At 42.0% G+C, this 23,543-nt stretch overlaps 3 protein-coding genes and 1 long non-coding RNA gene across 6 annotated transcripts; 1 reads left to right on the top strand and 3 right to left on the bottom strand.

The window, feature by feature from the left end:
* Positions 1-582: 582 nt before the first annotated feature.
* LOC133489011 (regulator of G-protein signaling 13-like) lies at positions 583-6,613 on the bottom strand. 2 transcript variants are annotated; one of them, XM_061797621.1, is made up of 6 exons: positions 5,871-6,613; positions 5,729-5,788; positions 5,572-5,633; positions 5,310-5,476; positions 2,868-5,217; positions 583-1,239 (listed from the first exon to the last, which is right to left on the bottom strand). In XM_061797621.1, the coding sequence occupies exons 1-5, from the start codon at positions 5,990-5,992 to the stop codon at positions 5,050-5,052; spliced, it is 579 nt and encodes a 192-aa protein (XP_061653605.1). In that variant the 5' UTR covers positions 5,993-6,613; the 3' UTR covers positions 583-1,239; positions 2,868-5,049. The 2 variants fall into 2 exon arrangements, with proteins under 2 accessions (XP_061653605.1, XP_061653606.1); XM_061797622.1 differs by lacking the exons at positions 5,310-5,476; positions 5,572-5,633; positions 5,729-5,788; positions 5,871-6,613 and having other exon boundaries at positions 583-1,323; positions 2,868-3,034; positions 3,137-3,198; positions 3,281-3,349; positions 3,427-5,037.
* Positions 6,614-8,199: 1,586 nt separating this feature from the next.
* LOC133489013 (uncharacterized) lies at positions 8,200-10,986 on the top strand. Its single transcript, XR_009791790.1, has 3 exons — positions 8,200-8,663; positions 8,948-9,029; positions 9,715-10,986. It is a non-coding gene; the product is annotated as an uncharacterized LOC133489013 (long non-coding RNA).
* Positions 9,143-10,367, bottom strand: LOC133489012 (regulator of G-protein signaling 21-like). Its single transcript, XM_061797623.1, has 4 exons — positions 10,296-10,367; positions 10,106-10,190; positions 9,832-9,998; positions 9,143-9,630 (listed from the first exon to the last, which is right to left on the bottom strand). Exons 1-4 carry the CDS (start codon positions 10,326-10,328, stop codon positions 9,454-9,456), a joined length of 462 nt encoding a protein of 153 aa, XP_061653607.1. The 5' UTR covers positions 10,329-10,367; the 3' UTR covers positions 9,143-9,453.
* Positions 10,987-16,862: 5,876 nt separating the features above from the next.
* Positions 16,863-20,637, bottom strand: rgs18 (regulator of G protein signaling 18). Of its 2 annotated transcripts, none has more exons than XM_061797619.1 (6): positions 20,563-20,637; positions 20,329-20,498; positions 20,097-20,189; positions 19,901-19,962; positions 19,322-19,488; positions 16,863-17,994 (listed from the first exon to the last, which is right to left on the bottom strand). In XM_061797619.1, exons 1-6 carry the CDS (start codon positions 20,614-20,616, stop codon positions 17,740-17,742), a joined length of 801 nt encoding a protein of 266 aa, XP_061653603.1. In that variant the 5' UTR covers positions 20,617-20,637; the 3' UTR covers positions 16,863-17,739. The 2 variants fall into 2 exon arrangements, with proteins under 2 accessions (XP_061653603.1, XP_061653604.1); XM_061797620.1 differs by having other exon boundaries at positions 20,329-20,402; positions 20,563-20,631.
* Positions 20,638-23,543: the final 2,906 nt, after the last annotated feature.

Raw genomic sequence — 23,543 nt, 5'->3', positions numbered from 1 at the left:
TGATTATAACACCAAATTCCCAATCTTAAGAAATGAGAATATCACATGACAAAAACAATTGTCACGATTAGGAAGGAATTGGCCCTCTGAAAAGTATTTTCTCGTGTTTAATGAATCAAGCAATATTCGAATTGAGATACACCTGTATTTGCATACACAACGACATTCTCTTTGGTAACAGTATCCTATAAAAAACGTTGTTTTCCCTTATCTTTAAAAAGTGGTAGAAAATAGATGGCAAAAAAGTATATGTATTAATTCTTGTATTAAACATTAGTTCTGGGTTGGAATCTCTTGTGTGGACCGTGAAGTTTGCCTTTTCTCCCTGCACATGCGTGGGTTTTCTTGGGGTACTCCGGCTTCCTCCCACGGTTGTCTACTGTGCAAGGGTCGCCAACCTTTGCGAAATGCAGAGCGACTCCTTGGGTATCCATGGATGCACACTTCTGAAATAACAAATGGGCTCAAATGACCTTTAATTTCATATTACGATGACCGGTAATAATAAATGATATTCATCTATGTGAAGACACTGATCATGCTGTCACAATAATTATCAACAATGATTTAACAAGGCAGGAAACAGATGGAGATGAATTTATTGCTATAAATATATGCACAAGTTTATCTTTTAAAAATAATTAACATGACATTTGTCACGTTTCATCACTGGTGAGCTATTTTTTTGAACAGGTTTGCCTTTGGGCCGCCCGGGGCATGTTACATTCCTGAAAATGGGCACATCACCCACATAGGGGCACAGAGGGTAAGAAGGGGCAGGGTGGGGGGACATTGAAGATTCTATATTGTCCTTATGGTGCAATGTGCATGGTTGTTTGTTTATGTGTGCCCACTGATTAACCGGCACTACCCCTCGCCCGAAGTCAGCTGGGATAGATTTCAGCACACCCGCGACCCTAGTGAGGATAAGCGTTACAGAAGATGGATGAATGGCTGGAGCACAGTGTTTGTGTATACAATATAAGCAGTGTGATATGTCCATTGTAATGAGCTCTCTGTCTCGTTGGATAGAAACACGCCGAGTGGCAGTCCTTTGAGTCCGTTGAGAACTTTGTATTTGGCTGATTAGCATGGATTCATCCTTCATGCTTCAAGAGCTCTTCGCCCTCAAAGCCTTCTGGTGTTTGCTCGCTCGGAAGTGCATTTAAACACATCTTGAAAGTGTTTCGACTGAACGAAGCGAGGGAAAGGTCCGTTCTCCAGTAGACTGTAGATTTTCTTTTGTGCCACAACAAAACAGGATGGAGATGGCTGTTGGAGGTTTTGTCTGATGACAGCTTTAGTGTAAAAATCCAAATTTACCTGTTAAGAAATGGTAAGCAACACATAAATGACACAACCAGATCATTTTGCCACATAAACATGCACTTTTTCCTCCGCAGGATATTTGTTATTTACAACCTCAATTCCAATGAAGTTGGGACGTTGTGTTAAACATAAATAAAAACAGAATACAATGATTTGCAAATCACGTTCAACCTATATTTAAATGAATACACTACAAAGCTTCCCTGAATTGCTCAGTCATTCACAAGCAAAGATGGGGCGAGGTTCACCTCTTTGTGAACAAGTGCATGAGAAAATAGTCCAACAGTTTAAGGACAATGTTCCTCAACGGACAATGGAAAGGAATTTAGGGATTTCATCATCTACGGTCCATAATATCATCAAAAGGTTCAGAGAATCTGGAGAAATCACTGCATGTAAGCGGCAAGGCCAAAAACCGACGTTGAATGCCCGTGACCTTCGATCCCTCAGGCGGCACTGCATCAAAAACTGACATCAATGTGTGAAGGATATCACCGCATGGGCTCAGGAACACTTCAGAAAACCAATGTTAGTAAATACAGTTTGGCGCTACATCCGTAAGTGCAACTTAAAACTCTACTATGCAAAGCAAAAGCCATTTATTGACAACACCCAGAAACGGCGCCGGCTTCTCTGGGCCCTAGCTCATCTAAGATAGGCCAGATGCAAAGTGGAAAAGTGTTCTGTGGTCCGACAAGTCCACATTTCAAATTATTTTTGGAAATTGTGGACGTTGTGTCCTCCGAGCCAAAGAGGAAAAGAACCATCCGGACTGTTATGGAGTTCAAAAGCCAGCATCTGTGATGGTATGGGGCTGTGTTAGTGCCAATGGCATGGGTAACTTACACATCTTTTAAGGCACCATTAATGGTGAAAGGTACATACAGGTTTTGGAGAAACATATGCTGCCATCCAAGCAACGTCTTTTTCACGGACGCCCCTGCTTATTTCAGCAAGACAATGCCAAACCACATTCTGCACGTGCTACAACAGCGTGGCTTCGTAGTAAAAGAGTGTGGGTACTAGACTGGCCTGCCTGCAGTCCAGACCTGTCTCCTATTGAAAATGTGTGGCGCATTATGAATGGTGACCCCGGACGGTTGAACAGCTGAAGCTGTACATCAAGCAAGAATGGGAAAGAATTCCACCAACAAAGCTTCAACAATTAGTGTCCTCAGTTCCCAAACGTTTATTGAATGTTAAAAGACAAGGTGATGTAACACAGTGGTAAACATGACCCTGTCCCAGCTTTTTTGGAACGTGTTGCAGCCGTAACATTCAAAGTTCATGATTATTTGCTAAAAACAATAAGCTTTATCAGTTTGAACATTAAATATCTTGTCTTTGTAGTGTATTCAATTAAATATAGGTTGAACGTGATTTGCAAATCATTGTATTCTGTTTTTATTGATGTTTAACACAACGTCGCAACTTCATTGGAATTGGGGTTGTAGAAATCTGCGAACAAGATTCAACTAAGCAAATGTGTGTGCGTGCTTTTAACTATCATTCCCAAATGTTTTCTTGTTGAATTTTACCTGTGAAGGCGATTCAGTGCCAATGAATTCTTCATAAATGTGTAATGCTCTCTGTTTACGCTGATCCGCTCTGTCCAAGGTTTTGAACTCTTGACAGGCAAGCCAAAAGTCCAAGTTTTCCTCACAGAATTCAGACTTTAGAAAGTCCCGAAAGGCTGATTGTCCAACTTTTTTTTTTTTCAATCGAAAGAAAAGCAAAAAGTTTTTGTCACGATAAAAATCACAATATTCCTTATTTCTTATTGCATGGAAGTAGATTTCGAAAATACCTTTATGGGAAAGAAGCACCTCAAGAGATTCTGCCACTGGCCTTGTTTCACTTGCGGTGTGGCTGTACAGAAGAAGGCCAACATATTTTCTTGCCGTTTTGCATTGTGTAAAAAACTAAATAGGAAGGAATACAAGCTAAGTACCTGTTGATTTTAGCCCATGGTGAAGGATTCTGAATGAATACATGTATTTTGGTTTTCCATGCATTGTGTCTACGGAAATAAACCATCGAACGAAATCATGATTCCTCTTTCTGTATTTCAGAGAAATCATGCAATACTGTACTTACATTCTCTTTGGGGTCTGAAGATCCAGAGATGTTTTACAAAGCCCATCCATTGTGAGAAATACAATTCACTCCCTCCTCTTCATTTTAAGTTGCAGATGATATCTTTTTTTGCATAATGGTATAGAATTTATGAAATAATAGATTTGCAGTTAAAAAAAGACAAAGTCAGATCTCCGCAGCTGCATCGCTTGAAACTGTCTGGCTGTGCGAAATGATAGAAGGCAGAGCCAAAGTGGAGTGTGACTTTCTTCTCCCTCAGCCACGGGCCATTTTCCGTTGTGCGCCATTTGCTATATTTATCTGTGTTTACATGCGTACAAGTTTACAAGTGCGTCCCAAAAAAGTTATGCCTCCTTATTGATTAAGTGTAGAAATATTATCGCTCTCACCATGGCCTTCTTCACACTTAATGCATTCAAAAGGCTCCTACGTCATTTAGCTTGACATTCCAATGCGATTCTTTGTCATAAGTCAATTAAGTGGTCATGCACAGCAAATTTGCACTTTTGGAACGAATGCGCCGATCTTTGAAAGAAGAAATGAATGTCGTGAATGAACACGTTCAACATTGATGTTTACAAAATGTATGGATAATGATTAGATGTTTAGAATTGCATCAGTCTGTGGCCACATTCCACTGCACTCAGGGCATTTATATACATAGTGTACGTCCTCAAAGTTGGAGTCATCAGTAATACTTTTGGTGCACATCTCCCAGGCTACTTTAGTATTGCCACTGGTTCCAACTTCAACTTGGAATTGTTGGATATTCGTCAATTTTCATTTGATTAGGGTGCCCCACTTTCCTCGCCATACCTAACGTGCTAATCGTCAGTGTTGTGCGCAGTCACAGGATGACAAGTGATGTGAAACGCGCATGTGGGCCTTCACAGTTCCTCCTCATGTCTGTCACAGGAGACGCTTTTGTTTTGTCACTTCTTTTTTTTTTTTTATGATACAAATGCATGTTGTTCCTTTGCTGTCGTAAGGACTTGAGTTTATGAGGAGCTCGTCAGATTAGCCGCAATTAGAAAAGTAAGACTGAGTTTAGATAAAGAGCCCGACAGCTTGTGAGAAGCTTTTGAAACGTTTTTTAACACCATGAAAGTCCAATGAAATGGTGAAAAAGGCTCGATGAGTCTCGCATATTCCTGAAATTCCGCGCATGGATCAAACAGTTGTTCACGTGCAGTCTGTTTTTAGACACACTTGTATTTTTGGATTCGAAAGAGACTTCTTTGTCCCCTTGGTCCTCTTTGGGGTCTTTTGACTTTATCCGTGGAAAATATCTCACATCCATTATGACGTTTATTGAGAAGGGTCACGGGGTAACAATTACTGAAGAAAAATGTAGGAAAGCAAAGATAAATGTCAAAACTTTTAAGATCCATTTATAAATCTCGAAAACATGGCAGTCATTTAAATAGTCAGACTCGCATCATTTAATGAGAGCCACTACAAGAGCAAATATTATTCCTTTACGGAGAGAACAATGCTTAAAAGAGTCACTAGTGTCCGGCACTCCCATAGTGAGGATGTTCACCTGCACGCAGGCGGTGAAGCATTTCGCTTAAAATCCAAACATATCGGATATGCGATATGTGTTTTGATGTCATCAATGAATCAGATGGAGTCCCGAAAAGCCCGATAGACGTCGGACTTGAGGAAGCGGGGGTAAGAATCTCTCTCCATTAGCCCGTAAACGATCCTTTGGGCCTCATCAAAGCATCTCGCGCCGCCCGTCTTCATGTTTCGCCTGATCAGCTCTCTGGTCTTGTGATCAATGTTAATCTGCAGGACACACAACAGGATTTTACAGCATATACTGCCATCTTCCACATCTGTTAACTGTCAGTCAGCGTGGGTGCAGAAGATGCGCGCACCTCTCTGGGCGCCTCGGCCTGTACGTATTGTTGAAAGATTTGTTTTGCCTTGGACTTCATCCTGAAGGAGGACCTGATCTCCTTGTAATCCTCGCATAGCAACCAAAACTCCATGTTTTCATCGCTGTATTCCGACTTCAGGAAGGCCTGGAATATTTTTGTTCCATCTAATCACACAGAAATGTCAGCGGTTGAAGGATGGAACGGGAAGACCGCGAGTGGAATTGTCCTAAGACGCAGCGGAACAAAAGGATGAACTCACATTTCGATGCTATAAGTTTCTCGAGGGAGTGTGACCACTGGGATAGTTCTTCGAAACAAAGCCTTCAAAATGCGAGGGGGTTGCAACATGTTACCGTACTTCTCTAGATGCTTGCAGTAGTTTTCAGCTATCTTTTCGTCACTTTTTGTGGACCTACCCTCTCGTGCTTGATCCTTGAAATGATCTGCATTGCAGCCGAGACTTTAGGCTTGTTTCTCTGTCGGCGAAAACGTCATCCTTATTTCATTGAAGTCAATTCCTCATGCTATAATATCAACAGGACTGTTGTGTTGACTCACCTCACTGGTGCCTGTTTCTTTTTCTCAGTGTCCATGCTGTGGAGTCTCTCTCTTGCTGGGGATTTGACCAGAGTTGGCATGTGGCATGGCAGTGATGAAGAATTTTGGTTTTGTGAACGCATGTACGAGCCTGCGTCGAGCAGCTCCAAATCAAGAGCACAAAGCCTTGCTCTCACACCGTTCGGTTAATCTACTAACACATCGACTTTTATACGAGTAGCAGAAGTGAGGTACGGGCGTCACAGAGTTGTTCTGAGCTAACCACAGGAAAAAGAGGAAGTCGAGTGTTACGCAAATGCAGCTACGACGGTACTTGCTGAAACCTGCCGACACAGTTCATAGTTTGATGTCATGTCTGGAGATGCAGATGTGGCAGTGGAAAGCAGATAGGCAAATGTCTGCCACACGTTTGCAACAACAACGAGCACATTTGCTGGAATATAGAACGTTAAATGTCAAAGTTGAGGTCAAACTTGAATAACTATCGCTCACAAGCACGACAGAAACTTTTAAGAACTGTTCACTGAGCCTGCTGGTGTCAACTAGATCTTGTCTCATATCAACACTATTATAACACTTGATTTCCATTCAACTTTGTGGGAAGGTGACATTTGGGTCAGGCAAGAACGCATCACACTTCGGTGAGGATCAAAATAAATACATACATTTTCAGCAAAATGCCGATACTGTCCACTTGCATCGGGGCCAAGCGGGCAGTGACGAACCAGATCCAGCTGATGGAGACGCGTTTACAAGCCTGGAGTGCAAAAGTATCGCCCTGCACGCCGTGTGTTGACAGTTGTGTGGCCTCGGTGGAGGTCTGGGCTCCAACCAGGGCTTTTCGGATTATATTTTACGTTCTTTTCAGCCGACTAGCCTTTACAAATTTATGCACAACGTTTGCTTGTCAACAATCAACAACATTTGCAGTTGCAAATAACAGCAAGTTGGCTGTTTATTTCAAAACACAAGGACAGGAAAGCCTATACTATACGAATATTTGTATGCAGTATGTTGACATACTGCATATAACTCAAAGGCAGAAAAAGAAGATTGGGACTGGTGGTTCACAGAAGTGGCAGAAGACCACTGTGATCACTTTGAATCTGTTTACCTTTTGCAGACTCCCAAAAAAGAACGGCATTTCGGGCCACCTCTGCCGAGTGAGCCCATTGTGCCGATTCACGTGTGCAAACAAACAAAGTTCATTTCAGACCATTTCTTGGGACTGGGTTATTCCAGTGAGGTGACTCCGAATGTGCGTACGCGACATCAGCGGCGGCCAAACCTTCTTCTCATTTGCATTGGGACGTCATCCCACGAGTTTGCGGTAGAGATAAAGCGGGCGCTGACGCGAGTCACTCGTTTCATCACGAACATGCGAGTATCAAAGCAAAATGGTCAACTATATTTGATGTTGATGAAGGTTTTTAGCAATTACAGTGAAAACGTTGAGATAATTCTCTTGTGAGATAATAATAGAAGGACTTTATTTTGCTCAAGGAATGGGATTTCTCAAATTCATCCTTTTTAGTTGATAAACATTCATATTCAAAATATTTGCAGCAGACAGATGACTGGCTGTGCCATGGCCCCCAAATAACTAAAAAAAAATAAAATACAAATTGTTGAACATTTTTTTCCCCCTTCTTTAATGGAAGGGTACAAAGAATTGTATGTGCATCTCAGGACTTAACAAATGTTCTGCTTCAAAACCTGCTTTGTGGAACGAAAAAGAAAAGTGATGGGGTAAATGCAAGAACCAAGGCCTGAGAAGAGATTTTTTGATGTCTTGAACGCCAAATGAAACCAAGAAAGATTGTTTTCTCCGTCGATACGTCAACATCCATTTCAGCGGTTTGCGCTGCGGTCAGTGTTTGTTAGCTTGTTGACAGACGTCATCATGTGCTGGAATGCACAAGTTGATCAGATGCTGTGATACAAACTTCTTATGTCAGACTTTTTATTCCACTTCCTCCATTTACTGTCGCCGTCACTCAACTATATATCTTTTTTTTTTCTTGTCTCACTCAGTTCCTTCTAATCAATAAACTTCAATTTTCTTGTTTTCATCACCTTCATGATCTTGTCCAAAAAGAGTTTAACTCCGGAAGAGCATTCATTAATTGAGGCAGTAATCATCTGCTCAATCTCTGCGCAAGTGTTGGGAGGCGTGCTGGGAGTAAACGCTGGATAATTGCAAGGTAATTGCAGAACAAATTGTGTAGCAATCCTGCAGAGAAAGAACATAGCAGAAAAAACATCTCACCTTTCAGCCATTATATTTCTTTGAGGTTATACTTTACTTCACTAAAAGATTGTCACACTTCTTCCTCCAAAGGATCTGAGCAGTTTAATGACAGTATTTTTTTCCCATCCGCATTAAAAACTGTGAAATAAAAGCAGTAGCTGCGCAGTAAATGCGTCCATCATTTGTTATTGAAATCATCAAAAAGAAGAAGCCAAACTGAACTGCCAGTACAGAACAAAAAAAATTCCCTGTCCCATGATTCATTACGTTGTCGACCGGAAGTCAAATGCCTCGTGTTACGCAACATTCCCCAATTGTGTCGGTCGCCAAGTGGCGCTCGTTTGCACACGTCGGTCCTCTGCAGCAATGACAGAAGAAAAGAAACTGTACAAAGATTGCGGATTAATCGTGCTCGGCTTTCAACAACCGTGTGAGATATTCATTGACGCTTCATTATCGTGGCTGCAGTCGTGAAGACGTACAATGCATCATGCGGGAGCTGTTTCCAATATTTTGCTCACCTTCATTCAACTACATCACAGGTGTGTCAAACTGGTGGCCCGCGGGCCAGCTCCGGCCCGCCACATCATTTTATGTGGCGCGCGAAAGCAAATCAAAATTGCTCATTGTGTTCTGGTGTAATACCATTGAGATATTTCCAAGCATTTTTTTTTTGTTACCAATCACCCTTTGAGAAGAAACGCAGTAGTTGAAAAATATGTTTTTCTAGGCTTCTGATTTCAAAACTGGTTATTCATCAATGCGTTGTGCATATTGCATGTAATTAGAATATATGTGGTAATCTTTCATTTCTATGGGTTCACAGTCGTAAGGGCCCTCCGAGGGAAGTCATAACTGCGATGTGGCCCGTGACAAAAATGAGTTTGACACCCCTGAACTACATCAAGGTAAAAGATGAGATGATCTCATTCAACTTTTAATTTGCAACGCGTGGAAGTTTTCCCAAAGATAAGAAAGCACATATTTATGCGGACACAAAATGTGTTGGAGCGCATTTGAATTTTATTGAATTGATTTATGTCGATAATACTTCAGGGGAGTTCTTTTGATAAGTGTTGTGGGCTGAGAAAATGAATTTTCAGCTCACCGTTTCTTCTATTATCTTATTAAATAAAACGGATAACGTATAATCCAAGCTGAAATTTGTCTCGGGCTGCGAGTGTCTCCCGAATCACACAGGTTGAGAACATCAACATTTGTTACACTTAAAGCTGCATTGCGGGGCAGAATCCGGACATGCAGAATGCAAATCACAATTAGTGCGACTACAGAAGAAGAAGGTGGCAGCGGGTTTGCCGGCTTGAAAACAAGTCACCTCAAGTCACTTCTCCTCAGGAGTGCTTGATAGATGTCCGACTTGAGGAAGCGTGGGTAGCAATCCCTCGCCATCAGAGAGTAGATGAGCTTCTGTGCCGAGTCGAACGAAGCCGGCGTCGGCTGCGAAATGTTCTTTGCAATGTTTTCCCTGGTACCGAAATCTATGTTGATCTGAAATCAAATCATATTGCACCAGAGCGTCTTAAAGCAGCGCTTCTTACAACTTTCATATGTATATGTATTCTTCTGATAAAGGGGACGACATCTTGCCGGAACCCGAAGTAAGACTGAACAGGCACAAGAAAACGTGCTCGTCCTCTCCATATTCGGACAATCGTCATCATCATCATCATCATCATCATCATCATGTACCTGTTTGGGTGCTTCTGTTTGGACAAACTCAAAGTAGATCCTGTTGGCAGACGAGATCATCTCCGGGACGTTCTTCATTTTTTTATGCTCCTCACATGCAAGCCAAAACAGGATGTTCTCCTCGCTGTGCTCCGACTGCAAGAACTGTCGGAAAGCTAACTGACCTTCTGGAAAGCAAAGACGACAGGGAAGCAGCGATAGCGCAGACAGGACAACAAACGTGCGAGTGGGAGAATGTCTTCATCGATCCACTTGAACCGAGAGAGGTACTGACTTTTGCAAGTGAGGACATTGTCCACCGACTCGCTCCAAGCATCAACGTCCTCCGGCGGGTCCTCGGGAAAGCAGCACAATCTACCCTTGAAAAGAGCATGGAGATCAACCATTAGCCACCTTAGCGGACAATTATTCTTACCAATTAACCTTCCAACAACCTTCTTTTGAAAGTGCAAAATAACACTTACAGACAGTGAAATCCTTCTTGTCATTTTCCACATGGCTGCTGTAAATTGTTGTAAAAGGTAAATGCCCGATAGTCAAATGTACACAAAGTCTCTTTGTCCAAAAAGCAGGGGAGATAGCGACAAGAAACTGCTCGACTGATGATGTGATTGCGATTGCTTGGAGATGAGGGCGACAGGTGACTTCACAAATCCAAATTCGCCTTCCCAAAATGAATGGAAAGTATGGAAATGTGTATGCAAAGTATTATTGGGGGCATTCTTCCATGTCTGCCACACCTCAGAGACAAGAAAGCTTGACTGTGATTTGGCGTTAGTGTACGTATTACCTTCGCCGAGGAGGTTATTAGTATAAAAAAAATAAAAAATAATGTAGTGCGAGTTCCTGTCTGTAGCTTTTGAGACATACATTTGTATTTTTAGGGTGGGTATTGGTATTATATCATATTTTCGTGATAATCAGTGAATTGATGACATTATTCAATGGGATCGAAATATCTGCACCATCTTTTGTAAATGATATTAAAGTGTCCTCCTTCTTGAGCCGTGGAGAGGTTTGAGTGTCCCAATGATCCTCGGAGCTAAGTTGTCTGGGGCGTTATGCCCCTGGCAGGGTCACCCGTGGACTTTGCATGTTCTCCCCGTGCCTGCGTGGGTTTTCGTCGGGTACTACGGTTTCCTCGCGCATCCCCAAAACTTGCGTGGTAGGTTGACTAAAGACTCTAAATTGGCCGCAAGTGTGAATGTGAGGGCGAATGGCTGTTTGTTTCTACGTGCCCTGCGATTGGCTGGCGACCGGTTCAGGGTCTACCCCCGCCTCTCGCACGAAGATAACCGGGATGGGCTCCAGCAACGCCCGCGACCCGCGTGAGGATAAGCGGTACAGAAAATGGATGGATGGATGGAACTCTTTTTATTGTGTTATTTCTCCAATCCTTCATATGTAAGAAGAAATATTTGGGGGTATTTTTTCAAATGTATTGCATGAATAGCACATGCTTTGACGTTGACGAAAAGTAGAATTGAATGAGCAAGTCCAACCCACCAACGTGGCCGCTATATAGGCACCTCATTTAGCCGGCATCGACCATGTTCTCTATATATGTCTATGGATTGCTGTTTACACTCTGGTCACTCCACCCGCCCCTCTCCTATTGGATGCGCCACATCGATGGTGTTCAACTCGAGTATATCGTTGGCATATTGCTAAATGGATATTCAAGGGAAAAAAAAACAAAAAACATTGCAACTTGAGGCGCAGCACCGCAATGAACCTCCATTGAACCCCTGCGACTGCTTCACCGAACCCAGGTTCAGAACCACTGCTCGAAAGAAAAAATAAGAAGCACCACAGAGAAGAGTGTTATTACAATCCTGCCAAATTTCAATTATTAAAAAAATATATCTATTTTTTTAAATCACCAAATTTATAAAATGAGGCTTGAAAATTGTGAAAACTCAAGTTTCTGAGCAGCAACAAGTCTTTTTTTTTTTTTTGCAGCAAATGAGAAATAGAACTTATTTCTGGGAGAGAAAAAAAAAACCAGATGCAGTTTCAGCTTCTTGACAAGCTGTTGAACGTTTAAAAGACGAGTGTTTTCACAAATGTGGGTTTCGTCTTAATTGGGATGGCTGAGCAAAAGTTCATGACATCAGTCCGTTATAGTCATTGTCAGCTCTATATCAATCTGGAAATAATCGAATTGGAGGCAGAAGTATTTTATCATAGACTTTATCAATGCAATGTGCTGAACAGTTGTTGCGTTTTAATTTGAAAGAAAGTGCACTTGTACTTACCCGTAAGACCAACAGCCAAGGCAGAATGGGTCAAGTATTTTAACTACTTACACTGCATGTTTGAACGTATTCTGATGCTGTTGGAGTACACAAGTGCATTTTGCACCATCGTTATATGAGCGCTGGCATCGTCATTTCATTTTCCTTGATGTAGAGTAGATCAAACAAGCAAGAAGTGTCTTTTCACGGCAACTGAGCATGACTTCATTTCTAGTGACGTCATCACGATGTTCCTCTCTTTGATGCTCCTCTTGCACCACCGTCAATCAAAAACAAGATAATTTTTGGGGGGTAAACTATGCTAACCGTCCTAACCACTGACCAAGAATGTAAATCAGAGCAGGTGATGGAAAACATTTATTTGCATGTGTGTACACTCACCAGCTTGAGGAATTAGATTTTCAAAAAAGGCCCAGCCTGCAAACATGGTGGCCAAAGTCATGAATATTGTGTCCAAACGTAATAAAAGTATTCATAGCTTTGAGGGAGAAAGGCAAAACAACTCTTGATTCAACGCTTGATTAAATAAAAGTGGTTTTGTTCTCATACATACGCTAAGAATTTTTATTCTAACCGTATTGTCTTTATTTCAGGTTGCAATTCTCTACGACCACACAAGGGGGCAGTCTAGTTCTCTCCCGTATTTGTAGCATCTTTGTCACTGCTTGCTGTTTCTTTCCACGGTTGGCCCACCTGTGCTAGAACTCCATTAGGGGTAAAGTTGACAGCTAGGATTTCGAACCCCGTGAGAGCATTTGGCAAGCGTCTGACGGCTTTTTCTTGCAGCTAGCTTATTTCTAGGAAGGAATTAGTAAACAGAAGATATGAAGTCACTCATCTTCCTGCGGAAGCACACAAAGCCATGTTGGGCTGTCGAGTGCCGGTAAAACCTCGGCGAGGAATGCCATACGGTCCAACGGGCTCCACGTAAGGACATTTGCAGCATTAGTAATCGAAGCAGGAGAAGCAGTCATTACCTTTGGCGTATAGTTGAGTATACTTGTAGTTAATAATACCCCCCCCAGCACACACACACACGCTCACACGTGTCTACACACCCCTAGAGGTCCAATGTAATGGAGGTTTTGTCACAGAACTGTTGTTTCGCCTGGAGCTTGCAGTTGCTGCAATACCCTGACATATGTTCATTGAAGGCATCAAGTCCCAGAGCTGTGGCCATTACGAATGAAGGTTTTGTATCCAGCACGATGCGTTCATCCTTAACGTTTCCGTGCGTTCGGAAGACGTTAACTTGCCTAGGAGGCATGCTATTGTACATTTCAGGACCTTGAAAAGGTACAAACCATGGATAGGCCCTGCAAAGATAAGCCCAATGGGGTAGTGTAGACATAAATGTGTACACACTCTAGATACTGAAATATATCTTTCCACCATAAACGTATTTCTGCGGGTTAAGTTTCACAGCCCGACGTCCCAAGCTGCGAGTCAGCAAAACCTCCCCGCAAATTTGGATCACGTAGCAGCTGACAGCTTCGAGATGGTGAACAATTGGCTCCTAAAATGTGAATTTGCTGAAGGGCTGGCGCACAGTATTAAACTGAGTGAACGGAATTGAACTGCTATTTCTTCTAAGATTGAGCGTGAACATGAAAGACAATGACTATCTTCAAAGACAAATGTTCTGTCTGAGGCGTCCGTTAACGGGCCAATCCGATGAACAAATACAAGCGTAAACTGCACTGCTCAAAAAATAAACATCAACCTGTCCACTTTGTGAACATTACTGGCGTGAATCAAATCACAAGCCGTTGTGCAAACGGGAGAGGCAACAGGAGGCAATTAGAGATCATCAGAACAACGACAAGCCCCGATAAGAAAAGTCCTCTTGTGGTGTGGGATTCGCAGCTGGTGGCCACGGACCGTTATCCTCCGCACAAGCGTTACTGGCCAAAGTTGCTCAAGCCATGAAGCTCAGAACGGTCCCATGCAGCCACACGTGTGGTTAGAAGGTTCCTGTGTATCACAGCATGGCGTGAAGAGCTTGCGGAAAAAACCTCACATAGACAAAACATGAGAAGATGAAGGCAACATCACACCTGACAACAACGCACCAACACAGACTGAAAGAAAGAAAACAGGGAACTAAATACAATGGAAATTGATGAGACAACGAGGCACACCTGGACAAGGCACGAGTGTCTGGAGGGAGCTGATTGGTAGACACAAGGGAGCGGGGCTAAGGAGAACAGGTGGAAACCAAAACCTAACGAGCAAGACGAGCCATCAACATGAGTCACAAGAAAACAAAACGAAAATAAACCACAAAAACGGATCGTGACACATTACCAATCTCTTTGAGAAAAAATATTGATGGCAAGCTTACAGTTGTGCTTGCCGCACTCGTATCAGTGTCAAACGTATCCAGACACATTTAGGTTACAGCAATGTCTTCTCGTTAACCCATTTGTCGTTTTTCAGCTCGCCCTAATTCAACTCTGCCAACTGTTTAAGGAGCAGGATTCAAACGGGCAGAGAGATTTGAATTCAACAATCTTAGATTTGTAATTGTGGTTTGCGGTTGTGTGTAGACTGCGTCTTAATGTAAAGCCTTTGGAATACTCGCTCATGTAACTAAATAAGCTAAGCTCTGAAATCCAGGGCAAACAGCAACAAACAGATTGTTAAATATATCCATCAGAATTGTGCATTTTGTTTTTTAATAAAGGCAGGGTGCGTGATATAGCTGTTGTTATTGTGTATTTGAACTCACAATTGATCACATTCCTCATGCGATGATGTTTTGTTTTCCCTCAAAGTCTGCACAAATTGTGGGTGATTTCCCAGGATTGCAGTGCCGATTGAGTCGAGTGAGTCGCCAATGGAAAATACGAGGTAAGGAAAAAAGAAATCTGCCACGAAGGTCTCAGCGGGTAACTAATCTTAAGCGGTGATGAATTTGGTACACCAGCAGAGCCCCCACCTTTGTTATCGTATCATTGATTATTTCCACGCTTGTTCGCTGACTTTCAGAGAAAAACAACTACAGCAACTGCATTTTAGGCGTACAAGGCCTGTACAAATTCAATTGATGCATAATGAACAGGAATTGTGAGGTATCTCATACGGGGCTTCGCGAGTAACTTAAGTTGCGATGGGCCCTGTAGGATCCTTGAAACGCTTCTCCGGTTAATGAGCTGCAAGCAGCGGTGTGCGTGCGTGTGCGTGTGCGTGCGCAAATGCTCTGACGACAGTGTGTTGTACACATGTTCTCCCTGTATGCGTATTCACGAGGCTGGAGGGAGAATCCCATTGGCTTACTGACAGTTGAGAATGAATACGTATTTGTCTCTGTAAAAAGCATAGCTTGTGCATGCATGCACACTGACATCAATCATTCTGTGCTCGTGGTGCGCGTTGATAAGGTCTATTAATTTTTCAGTGATGTGAAAAAGGGAGCTCTATACCGTCACAACTTTGCTATAGCTACAATATAATATATATATATATATATATGCGTGGCGGTGTCATACATCATTCAAACAATTAAGATCACAGACTGCCTCATTAAAAGTGTATTTAATTGAGAGTGTCTTACATTTGACAACAGTGAGGCAAAACATTGTAAGTAACGTTTGTATATGGAATGGGTCCCAACAGAAACAGCAGATCTTTAATCCATCAAAAAGCAAATTGGCATTAAATGGCAAGCAAACATATTCTTTGACTGATAATGAGATATACAGTATGTCGATGCAAGCAAACGTATCGAAATGTCTCATTAAGACGTTTCGAGTCACCATGGATGCAGACCTTTCACTTCAAGTAAGTTTGGAGACAGTTGGTCACCGGGAGGGATAAAATAATGAATCATTTTGTTACGATACGGTCAAATGAGCGCGCAACTCATATCAAATGTATTAAAGTTGCATAGGGTGCTGTTGTTGCCAGAGGAAGACAAATCACTAGAAATGTCGCAAATAGGAATTCAGCAGAAAAGATGGAGACCAGCAGGCTGGACACATTGTATCACGTACAAGCAACGTGGATGTAATGTTCCCATCCACACGAGTGTCAAGTGGCTTTTAAAAAATAAAGGAACAAACAAAGAGCCTTGCTCTGAAGCAGTCTTTACGCTGTAATCTTCTGGTATTGCAGCTATCGGTATTGTCAGTGCACTTTGCAATTGGCAAGAGCACGTCCACAACTTGCCGGATGCAATGCCAGGGTCTCTACTTTCCGAATACGGCGAGTCCTTCAATTTCAAGTTCACGGCTTTGAAATGTGCAAAAAACCCTTTCTTCGAAAACAACTGTTCCTAACCAAAAATAAAGCACGCCAATGTTTGTTACGTTTCATTTTTTTCCATCATTTAATCAAACTTTCAGCCTTTGCAGAAAAACTCAAACTCAGCTTTAAGCAACACGGTCTTTTATTTTGTTCTTAAACCATTCATAAGTCAGTACTGTATAGTTCACGTTAAAACTTTTTCAAAGATCCTACTTTATATGGAACGCATATTTGAACAAAAAAATACATAGTATGGAATGTTACCACTCGCTATAGGATACGGTATTGGTGTAAGGATAATCATCTGATACTACTGTACGTCTGTGTTCTGTACACAATTTGCAGCGGTGATGCACTGGTCTGTTACCTCCTGTCGGGTGTATTTTCTGTCCTTCTTATCCATCACTTCGACGGAGTAACATACTGTGTACGCTACATCAGGGGTTCTCAAAGTGTGGTACGCAGGCTCCCTCTAGTGGTGTGTGAAAGAATCACGGAATTAAATGTCCAATTTGTGCTACGACAGTGATTTCAACTTTTCATTTTTATTTTGTATTTTTATCCAATGCAGCACAGTTGTTAAGTACAGTTCAGTTGTATTTCACTTAAAGTACAATAGATTTGCATTCAATCATTTCGGAATGTTTGTTTTCAAACATTTAAGTACATTTTTGTACTTAGATTTCATGTGCAATATATTTCAATTGAATCATTGTTTCAGTTTTAATTCCCGATACTTAAGCGCAGTGTTAATTTTTAACCTGTGGATAATGTTACAGTGGCTACCATATACAGTATATTAAATATACCTTTGAGCATAAAACCTCATCCAACTAAGCAACTGTATTTTAATGTTGGTCATTACGCTGGCACTTGAAGAACTAAATCATTGCTGAAGTGCCACTTGGTTCAAAAAGTTCGAGAACCACTGCTCTATATTGTTGAAATAATCGTCCCACTCACGAAACGCCAATAAAGGGTTGGCTCATGTTGACATGGAAGTTCTGTGTCTAAAACACAAAAAAAAGTCCTAATCTTGAATAGATTTATGAGGTGAAATATCATCCAGTGGTGGCTTTAGTGAGTTCTTGCGATCTTATTTGCTAAACAGATGAGGGCGGAAGGTACATTAACACATACATACGAAGTCGCAGTACCTTATTAAATTGGCATATTCCTCAAAATATCCCCCATGCGTGCGGATCAATGGCTTGTCGGCAGGCTCCAATATTGGTTGAATAATCCGCTGTGATTGTAAAAGAAAATGATTCATTCCGCCGACACATTGGATGATTACCATCTCAAACACAAATTATGCAATTAAAATTCTACAGCTCGCCACTGATTATCACGATATAATAATCGTTTTCACGAGCGAGCGGCTATGTCTGGAATGTTATTGCTACCAGGGCGAAGGCTCGCCAGTGCCGCTGCCTCGCTCGTTGAACACGCAGGAGCGTGACCTTCTGCGAAACATTGGGACTCCTGGCCCTCTCCTGCCGCTGAGGTGCAAATAAAGGTCCCAGTGCAGGAATCGGGCATAGGAGTCTTTTTTCATCAGGCTGTAGACTTTCATCTGGGCGGCTTCGAAACAGCTCCTGGTGGGCTGCGCCAAATTCGTCCGGATGGCCATCTTGGTGCTGTAGTCAATGTTGACCTGAGTAAAATATAAACCGACGTGTAATTTGAAATCGCATTTCCTCAGAAATGAAATGCTGAATTCTGGAAAACTGGAAGATGGAAAGTGCACAAAGATGGCGCATGAAACTCAAATCTTGACCAAGTTGCCAAAATCTGAACATCACAGAACAATCGCAGCGCCCGGACGGTCGCACAAAACGGCAATATAAATAATAATACATAACTGCATTTTCTGTGTTTGTAGTTTTTGGGGATAGCAAATGTTATTACTGGGTGTTTTTATATCGTCTAATACTGTGGAAGTGCCATTTCTATGGTGTAAAACAAACAAAATATCTGGAAGAGAGCCATTGCATTTCAATGGGGAACGATGACTTGAAATACGAGCGGTTCGTGGTGACACATTGTTTCTTTTCTACAAACTCTTTGGTTACGTTTGGAATCCAGTTCGTGATTACCCGTGCCAAAATGAATGAAGTACAATGTATGCATGGACAATAGTTAGCATTAGTGTAAATATTTATCTCACAGCACTCTCACAATAATTAAAAGCCAGCACAGCCGGTCGGTACTTTTGTCTGCTCTGTACAAGATAAAAGTGATATTAAAAACAAAGTAAAAAAAAAGAAAAAATTGAGAAGCTCTATAATAAACTGTGATTTTATGATGATCAGTTTTCTTGACCGATCGCGAGCTATAAACATCAGCATTTACTGTATAGCTAAAGTAACGTTCACATATCAAATTCCAAACTATATTATGCGTATCAGTGATAAAGAGTTTTAATTTTCCGGATTGTAGTCTTGTGAATAAAGTAAAATAAAAAAAAAAAAGTAGCCCGTTAAGCTGTTGAAAAAGTTTTGTTTCAAAAGTTCCTACATTGTGTGATGTGAAATTGGACTATATCAGCCTTTGTGAGTCGTGCAGGTGCATTCATTTCCCTACAAACCATACGAGCGGCATACGGACATATTTAGGCTGTACACAAAGTGTGTGGGCGCTGCTCTTTCCACTTTTGCAGAGAAGAGTCACAGCCACGAAGCGGACGCCCGCTCTTAACCATCAGATGCGGTCGAATCATCATCCGCGCTGCAAAGAGAAAACCTTCTAAAGTGCAGCTATCGCTCACCGGCTGCTTTGCAGTCATACTTTGTTGACAAGCGTGACCAAAAATGAGCTATTGCGGCTGCCCGTTGAGCGTTCGTAAAGGTCGACTGGTTTCCTGATCCGGTAATGTTTCCGAATTCATCCGGCATACTTTTACCACCACGCCGTGAATTTTCGGGAACTTCAGTGACAAAGTAAAACATATTCATTTCCAACAGCAAATGATCATGCAATACCTCTTTAGGTGCATCCGACTCAATGAAAACAGTATAAATATGTTTGGCCTTGGACAGCAGTTTCTTGTCAGAGTCGGAGGTCTTGAATTCTTCACACGCCAGCCAGAACTCTAAGTTTTCCTCACTGAATTCAGTGCGGAGGAACTGAGAGAAAGTTTCCACCCCGTCTGATACGGAGAAACAAACAAAGACACACGGCACAAGTGAGAAGATGTCGGGGGGAAAAAAACAACAACAGCCACAGCAAAAAAACAACAACAAATTGAGTAGAAGGATGTGCAAATGGAGAATCAACTTTCCATAACTTCTTCATTTAAAGGCCAGTAATATGTGCTTAATATGCACGAACAATTCAATTATCCAGGAATGTCTGATGCCTTTAGAATGTATTATTTTGTTCATTCTCGCAGACCGATTCTGTATTATAACTAAAGCTTCATGAATACAAGCGCTTTTTAATGTAGCGCAAAGGGGCAATTTTGTTATAAGGAAGTTGCATTTTGCATGTTCTTCTTCTTCTTCTTCTTATTGAATAACTATAACTTTTCTTCTTTTTGGAAATCGGGCCACCATGCTGACCTGCACTTCTCATCAGTTCTTCGAAGGAGTTGCCCCATCGCAGGGCTGCCTCTGCCGAGATGCTGAGAAAAGATGCGAAAAGAAGTTGTCGTTTAGTGACTCGGCAGCAAGGTCGTGTGTTTCTGTCTGTCACACAAATATGAACGATGCCGGTGTAAACATTAGCGGCACATGAAACCAACGGCATTAGCCTCACTTGCTGGATGTTGTCTTTCTCTGCTGAGTGAGATTTTCGTGAGAGCCAGACCTGGTGAGACTTGGTCGGCACTTCCGCTCCTCGTTTTGCTGTCTGCGCACAAACGAGAATGCGTCAAGTTCTCTGTATAACGATACGATTGCTGAACTATATAAAAAAAAAATGCACTCGCACTTCCTGACAAAATTCAATTCCAGTTTTGAAAGAATGGTTTTAAGAGTTCCACACCAACCTGCTGCTATCGGACTTCATTGCTGGCTCTTGCCTGTCTTGTGTGCCGAGCCTTTTGAAATACGCTTCCTCCTTCTGGGCCATGAAGTTAATTTGAGGAAATAAGAAAACAAGCGTTTCCATGCTGTTCTGTTTGCATCTGGCGTGTGAGGCAGCCGGCCACAAATACCTCTGTGAAAAATGCTTAACCGTCACCATCGTTCTGTAAACCACCTTTGCATTTCATTTCCCATACCTGTCGTGAGACTTCCTGTAATGTTGTCGCCCCATTTCTGCTGACAGCTGTCATCGTGATAGAGAAACCCCCCTTGTGCTCAACATCCTGTGGAGAGCTTGTACAGTATACAACTGCATTTATTTTTCATCACATTGTACCACCCGAGCGTTCACAATTTTACTCAAGCAACAGTAAGTTGACATTGTTGCAGAGACATAAATCGTATAATCTATCTATCCTCCAATATTTTGCCCCTCGCATGTAGCTCAATAAGCGATCACATATGATGGTAAGATGGAGCGTAATTGTACACCGCTGCAAACGTAAATACAACAATCGAAACTGACCCTTGTTGTCTTTGTGAAATCTGATTTGGATCAACAATGGTGTGGCAGTTAGTGTGGCAAATTGACGCATTGATATACAGTGAATGCATTTTTTCCATTTCGGGGTTAATGGACGATGGGTGTTACTTCCCGTTAAAAGAGTTTAAAAAAAAAAAAAAAGAGAGTCAAAATGCTTATTTATTCATTAATGTTTTTCCAAAGGAAGAACACTCTTACTCTTGTGCCATTACTTGTGTTCCTTCTCTTTATCTCCACACACCTGGAGCAAGAAATGAGGTGTGAATGTCGGCTTGACAATAGATTGATTGCAAATTCTCGAAATTGCAGTGTAAATTTCCATTTATCACAGAGCGATCTCAGGAGAAATGTTTAGAATATAAAGCCCCGAGCACCAACATTTGTACACGCACTGCAAAGTGAAAGTCAGACACCTGTGTAACTTCAGGCCCAATCAAAATCTCTCTGAAAGTCACATTAAAAACAACACATTGATTACAAGAGACACACTCTGTGTGCTGCAATTGTATGCAGCTACAGCCCAATGAGCCAATAAAGAGAAACTGCGGTATCCTTTCCCTTCAGGTAAACAACGGACAGCTGAATCACTAAAACCAAATTGAATAGCAGTCATTTAGTTTAGCTGTATGTATTTGCCTGCTGTCAACATACCAGATGAGGGAAGCAACAAAATCAATAGGCAGAGCACTCCCCCGAAGGTGCTCCGACCAGCTGGGTGCAAAAGATTAGGGATGCTCTATTTTATCATTCTGAAATAATATTCCCATTTGCACTTTTAATTCTGTAACTATTTCAGCTGCACTGTTCTTTTTTTTTTTTTTTTTTAAGTTGTTCACCCATAAAATGAAACCACGCAAAGGACAAACGAAGGCAAGTCTGTGCTTCTGCCTGAAAGAAACATTTGTCGAAAAGCAATTTAGTCCAATGAAAACCGGTTTATCTCGAGTGTCACAGGCTAAACAGGAAGCCATCAAAGAAACGCCGCAATCAAACCACCCGATGTAAAGTTCAGGTAAACGACATCAATGAACACCATCGTAATGTATGCAAATGTTTTTTTTTTTTTTTTAAAAGACGGAGGATTTAGCAGAAAGGGGAAGTGATGGAAGCGAAACTGCTGTAGTCACATGTTTGAAGCAGGAAGGTGGGCTGTCGATACTTCCTGTCTCTTGTGTCCAGTCTGCCTCTGATGAACTGCTGCCCTTCTGATTTTGAACAAAAAAAACTAAACAAAAACATGCAAAAAAACCCATCCCCACACATATGGAAAGACAAGAAACAGCGTGAAACTTAAAATACATATATATATATATATATATATACATATATATATATATATATATATATATATATGTATGTATATATATTCACTTGATAGATACTTTATTATACACCACAAAGCATGTTACTAATTATTGAAAAGCAATTTAAAAAAAATGTAATATAGCATGCATCGATAAATGTCTTTTTAAAAAATAGAATCAAATTGATGTCATAATTAACGAGCTGCTTTGGGATTGCTTTCGTCTGAAGCAGACACAGTAAAGTTGATGGGGACGAATACATGCTCAGCATTTTCTACCAATCACTAATATACTTGATCTACACTCGTCACGCGTAGAAAGGAAACCTGTCCAAAGAATCAATTTACCCTCCAATCTCACCGTAGGAAAGCAAACGAGCTGTCAAAAGATTCCAGGCACCAGATTGTAGACCTGTACATGGCTGCAATGTGTTACAAAACCATCAGCAAGTCTTGGTGAGAAGGTGACGACTATTGGCCCAGAGAGACTCACAAAAGGACCATCGGTTGCCCTCGGGCCGGAGCGCCACGCAAAATCTTGCCTCATGCGATGCGGACGACCGTGACAAAGGTGAGGGAGCAGCCTCAAAGTGCATGGCAGGAACTTTTTCTTGATTTGAAAGCAATTGGGACCTCTGTGACCGTGAAAACGGTCGGTAACACTGCAGCTCAATGAACTGAAATCAGACACTGCCCACAAGGTCCCCCCTGCTCAAGAAAGCACATGCAGGCCCGCCAGAAGTTTGCCAGATAGCATCTAAATGACTGAAGGCTTGGGAGAAAGTGCTGCGGTCAACGATGCTACAACCACCCAAAGCTACGACCGCGAGGAGTTTCATCTCCCAACGCGTCTCCGAGGCGATACGGAGAGGGATGAGAGCCGACAGGAGAAGGAAGTAAAGTGGAGCGAGAGACACGACTCAATGGGTCACGAGAATTGAAAGACTCTTTCCATCTTTCAAGGACCACCTCTCGGCTCTTGGAAATCTAAAGCTGCGAGTTTACTTTCAAACTCAGCTTGTAGCAAACGTGAGTGACGTCATGATCACGGGATTACAGTTTGAGAGTGTCGCCGTCCTCTCTCTCATCTGCTAACAGCTTCACACACCATATGCAACATGAGGGAATCAAACTGTGCCCCTCCTCTATGCTACAAAGGCTGTGCCCCTCCTCTATGCTACATGCCAATGTAAAGGGAGCTCTTGTATATTTTCCCCCAAAAATATTTTACTTCGTTACCATCCATCCATTTTCTTTACCGCTCATCTTCACGAGGGTCGCGGGCGTGCTGGAGCCCATCGCAGCTAGCTTCGGACGGGAGGCGGGGTACA

Source organism: Phyllopteryx taeniolatus, chromosome 14 (assembly GCF_024500385.1).
Source record: "Phyllopteryx taeniolatus isolate TA_2022b chromosome 14, UOR_Ptae_1.2, whole genome shotgun sequence".
Taxonomy (NCBI): domain Eukaryota; kingdom Metazoa; phylum Chordata; class Actinopteri; order Syngnathiformes; family Syngnathidae; genus Phyllopteryx; species Phyllopteryx taeniolatus.
Note: the sequence above shows the minus strand (reverse complement) of the source record. Positions and strands in the feature narration are given on the sequence as shown.

Coding starts and splice junctions, on each gene's coding strand:
- LOC133489011 (XM_061797621.1), bottom strand. CDS start 5,992: ATGCGTTCACAAAACCAAAATTCTTCATCACTGCCATGCCACATGCCA. Junction 5,634..5,728: donor CAAGGATCAAGCACGAGAGG/GTAGGTCCACAA, acceptor CGCATTTTGAAG/GCTTTGTTTCGAAGAACTAT. Junction 5,218..5,309: donor AGGCCGAGGCGCCCAGAGAG/GTGCGCGCATCT, acceptor TGTGTCCTGCAG/ATTAACATTGATCACAAGAC.
- rgs18 (XM_061797619.1), bottom strand. CDS start 20,616: ATGACAGCTGTCAGCAGAAATGGGGCGACAACATTACAGGAAGTCTCA. Junction 20,190..20,328: donor ATGAAGTCCGATAGCAGCAG/GTTGGTGTGGAA, acceptor GTTTGTGCGCAG/ACAGCAAAACGAGGAGCGGA. Junction 19,963..20,096: donor AGAAAGACAACATCCAGCAA/GTGAGGCTAATG, acceptor ATCTTTTCTCAG/CATCTCGGCAGAGGCAGCCC.
- LOC133489012 (XM_061797623.1), bottom strand. CDS start 10,328: ATGTGGAAAATGACAAGAAGGATTTCACTGTCT. Junction 10,191..10,295: donor CAAGAAGGATTTCACTGTCT/GTAAGTGTTATT, acceptor GCTCTTTTCAAG/GGTAGATTGTGCTGCTTTCC. Junction 9,631..9,831: donor AAACAGAAGCACCCAAACAG/GTACATGATGAT, acceptor ATTTGATTTCAG/ATCAACATAGATTTCGGTAC.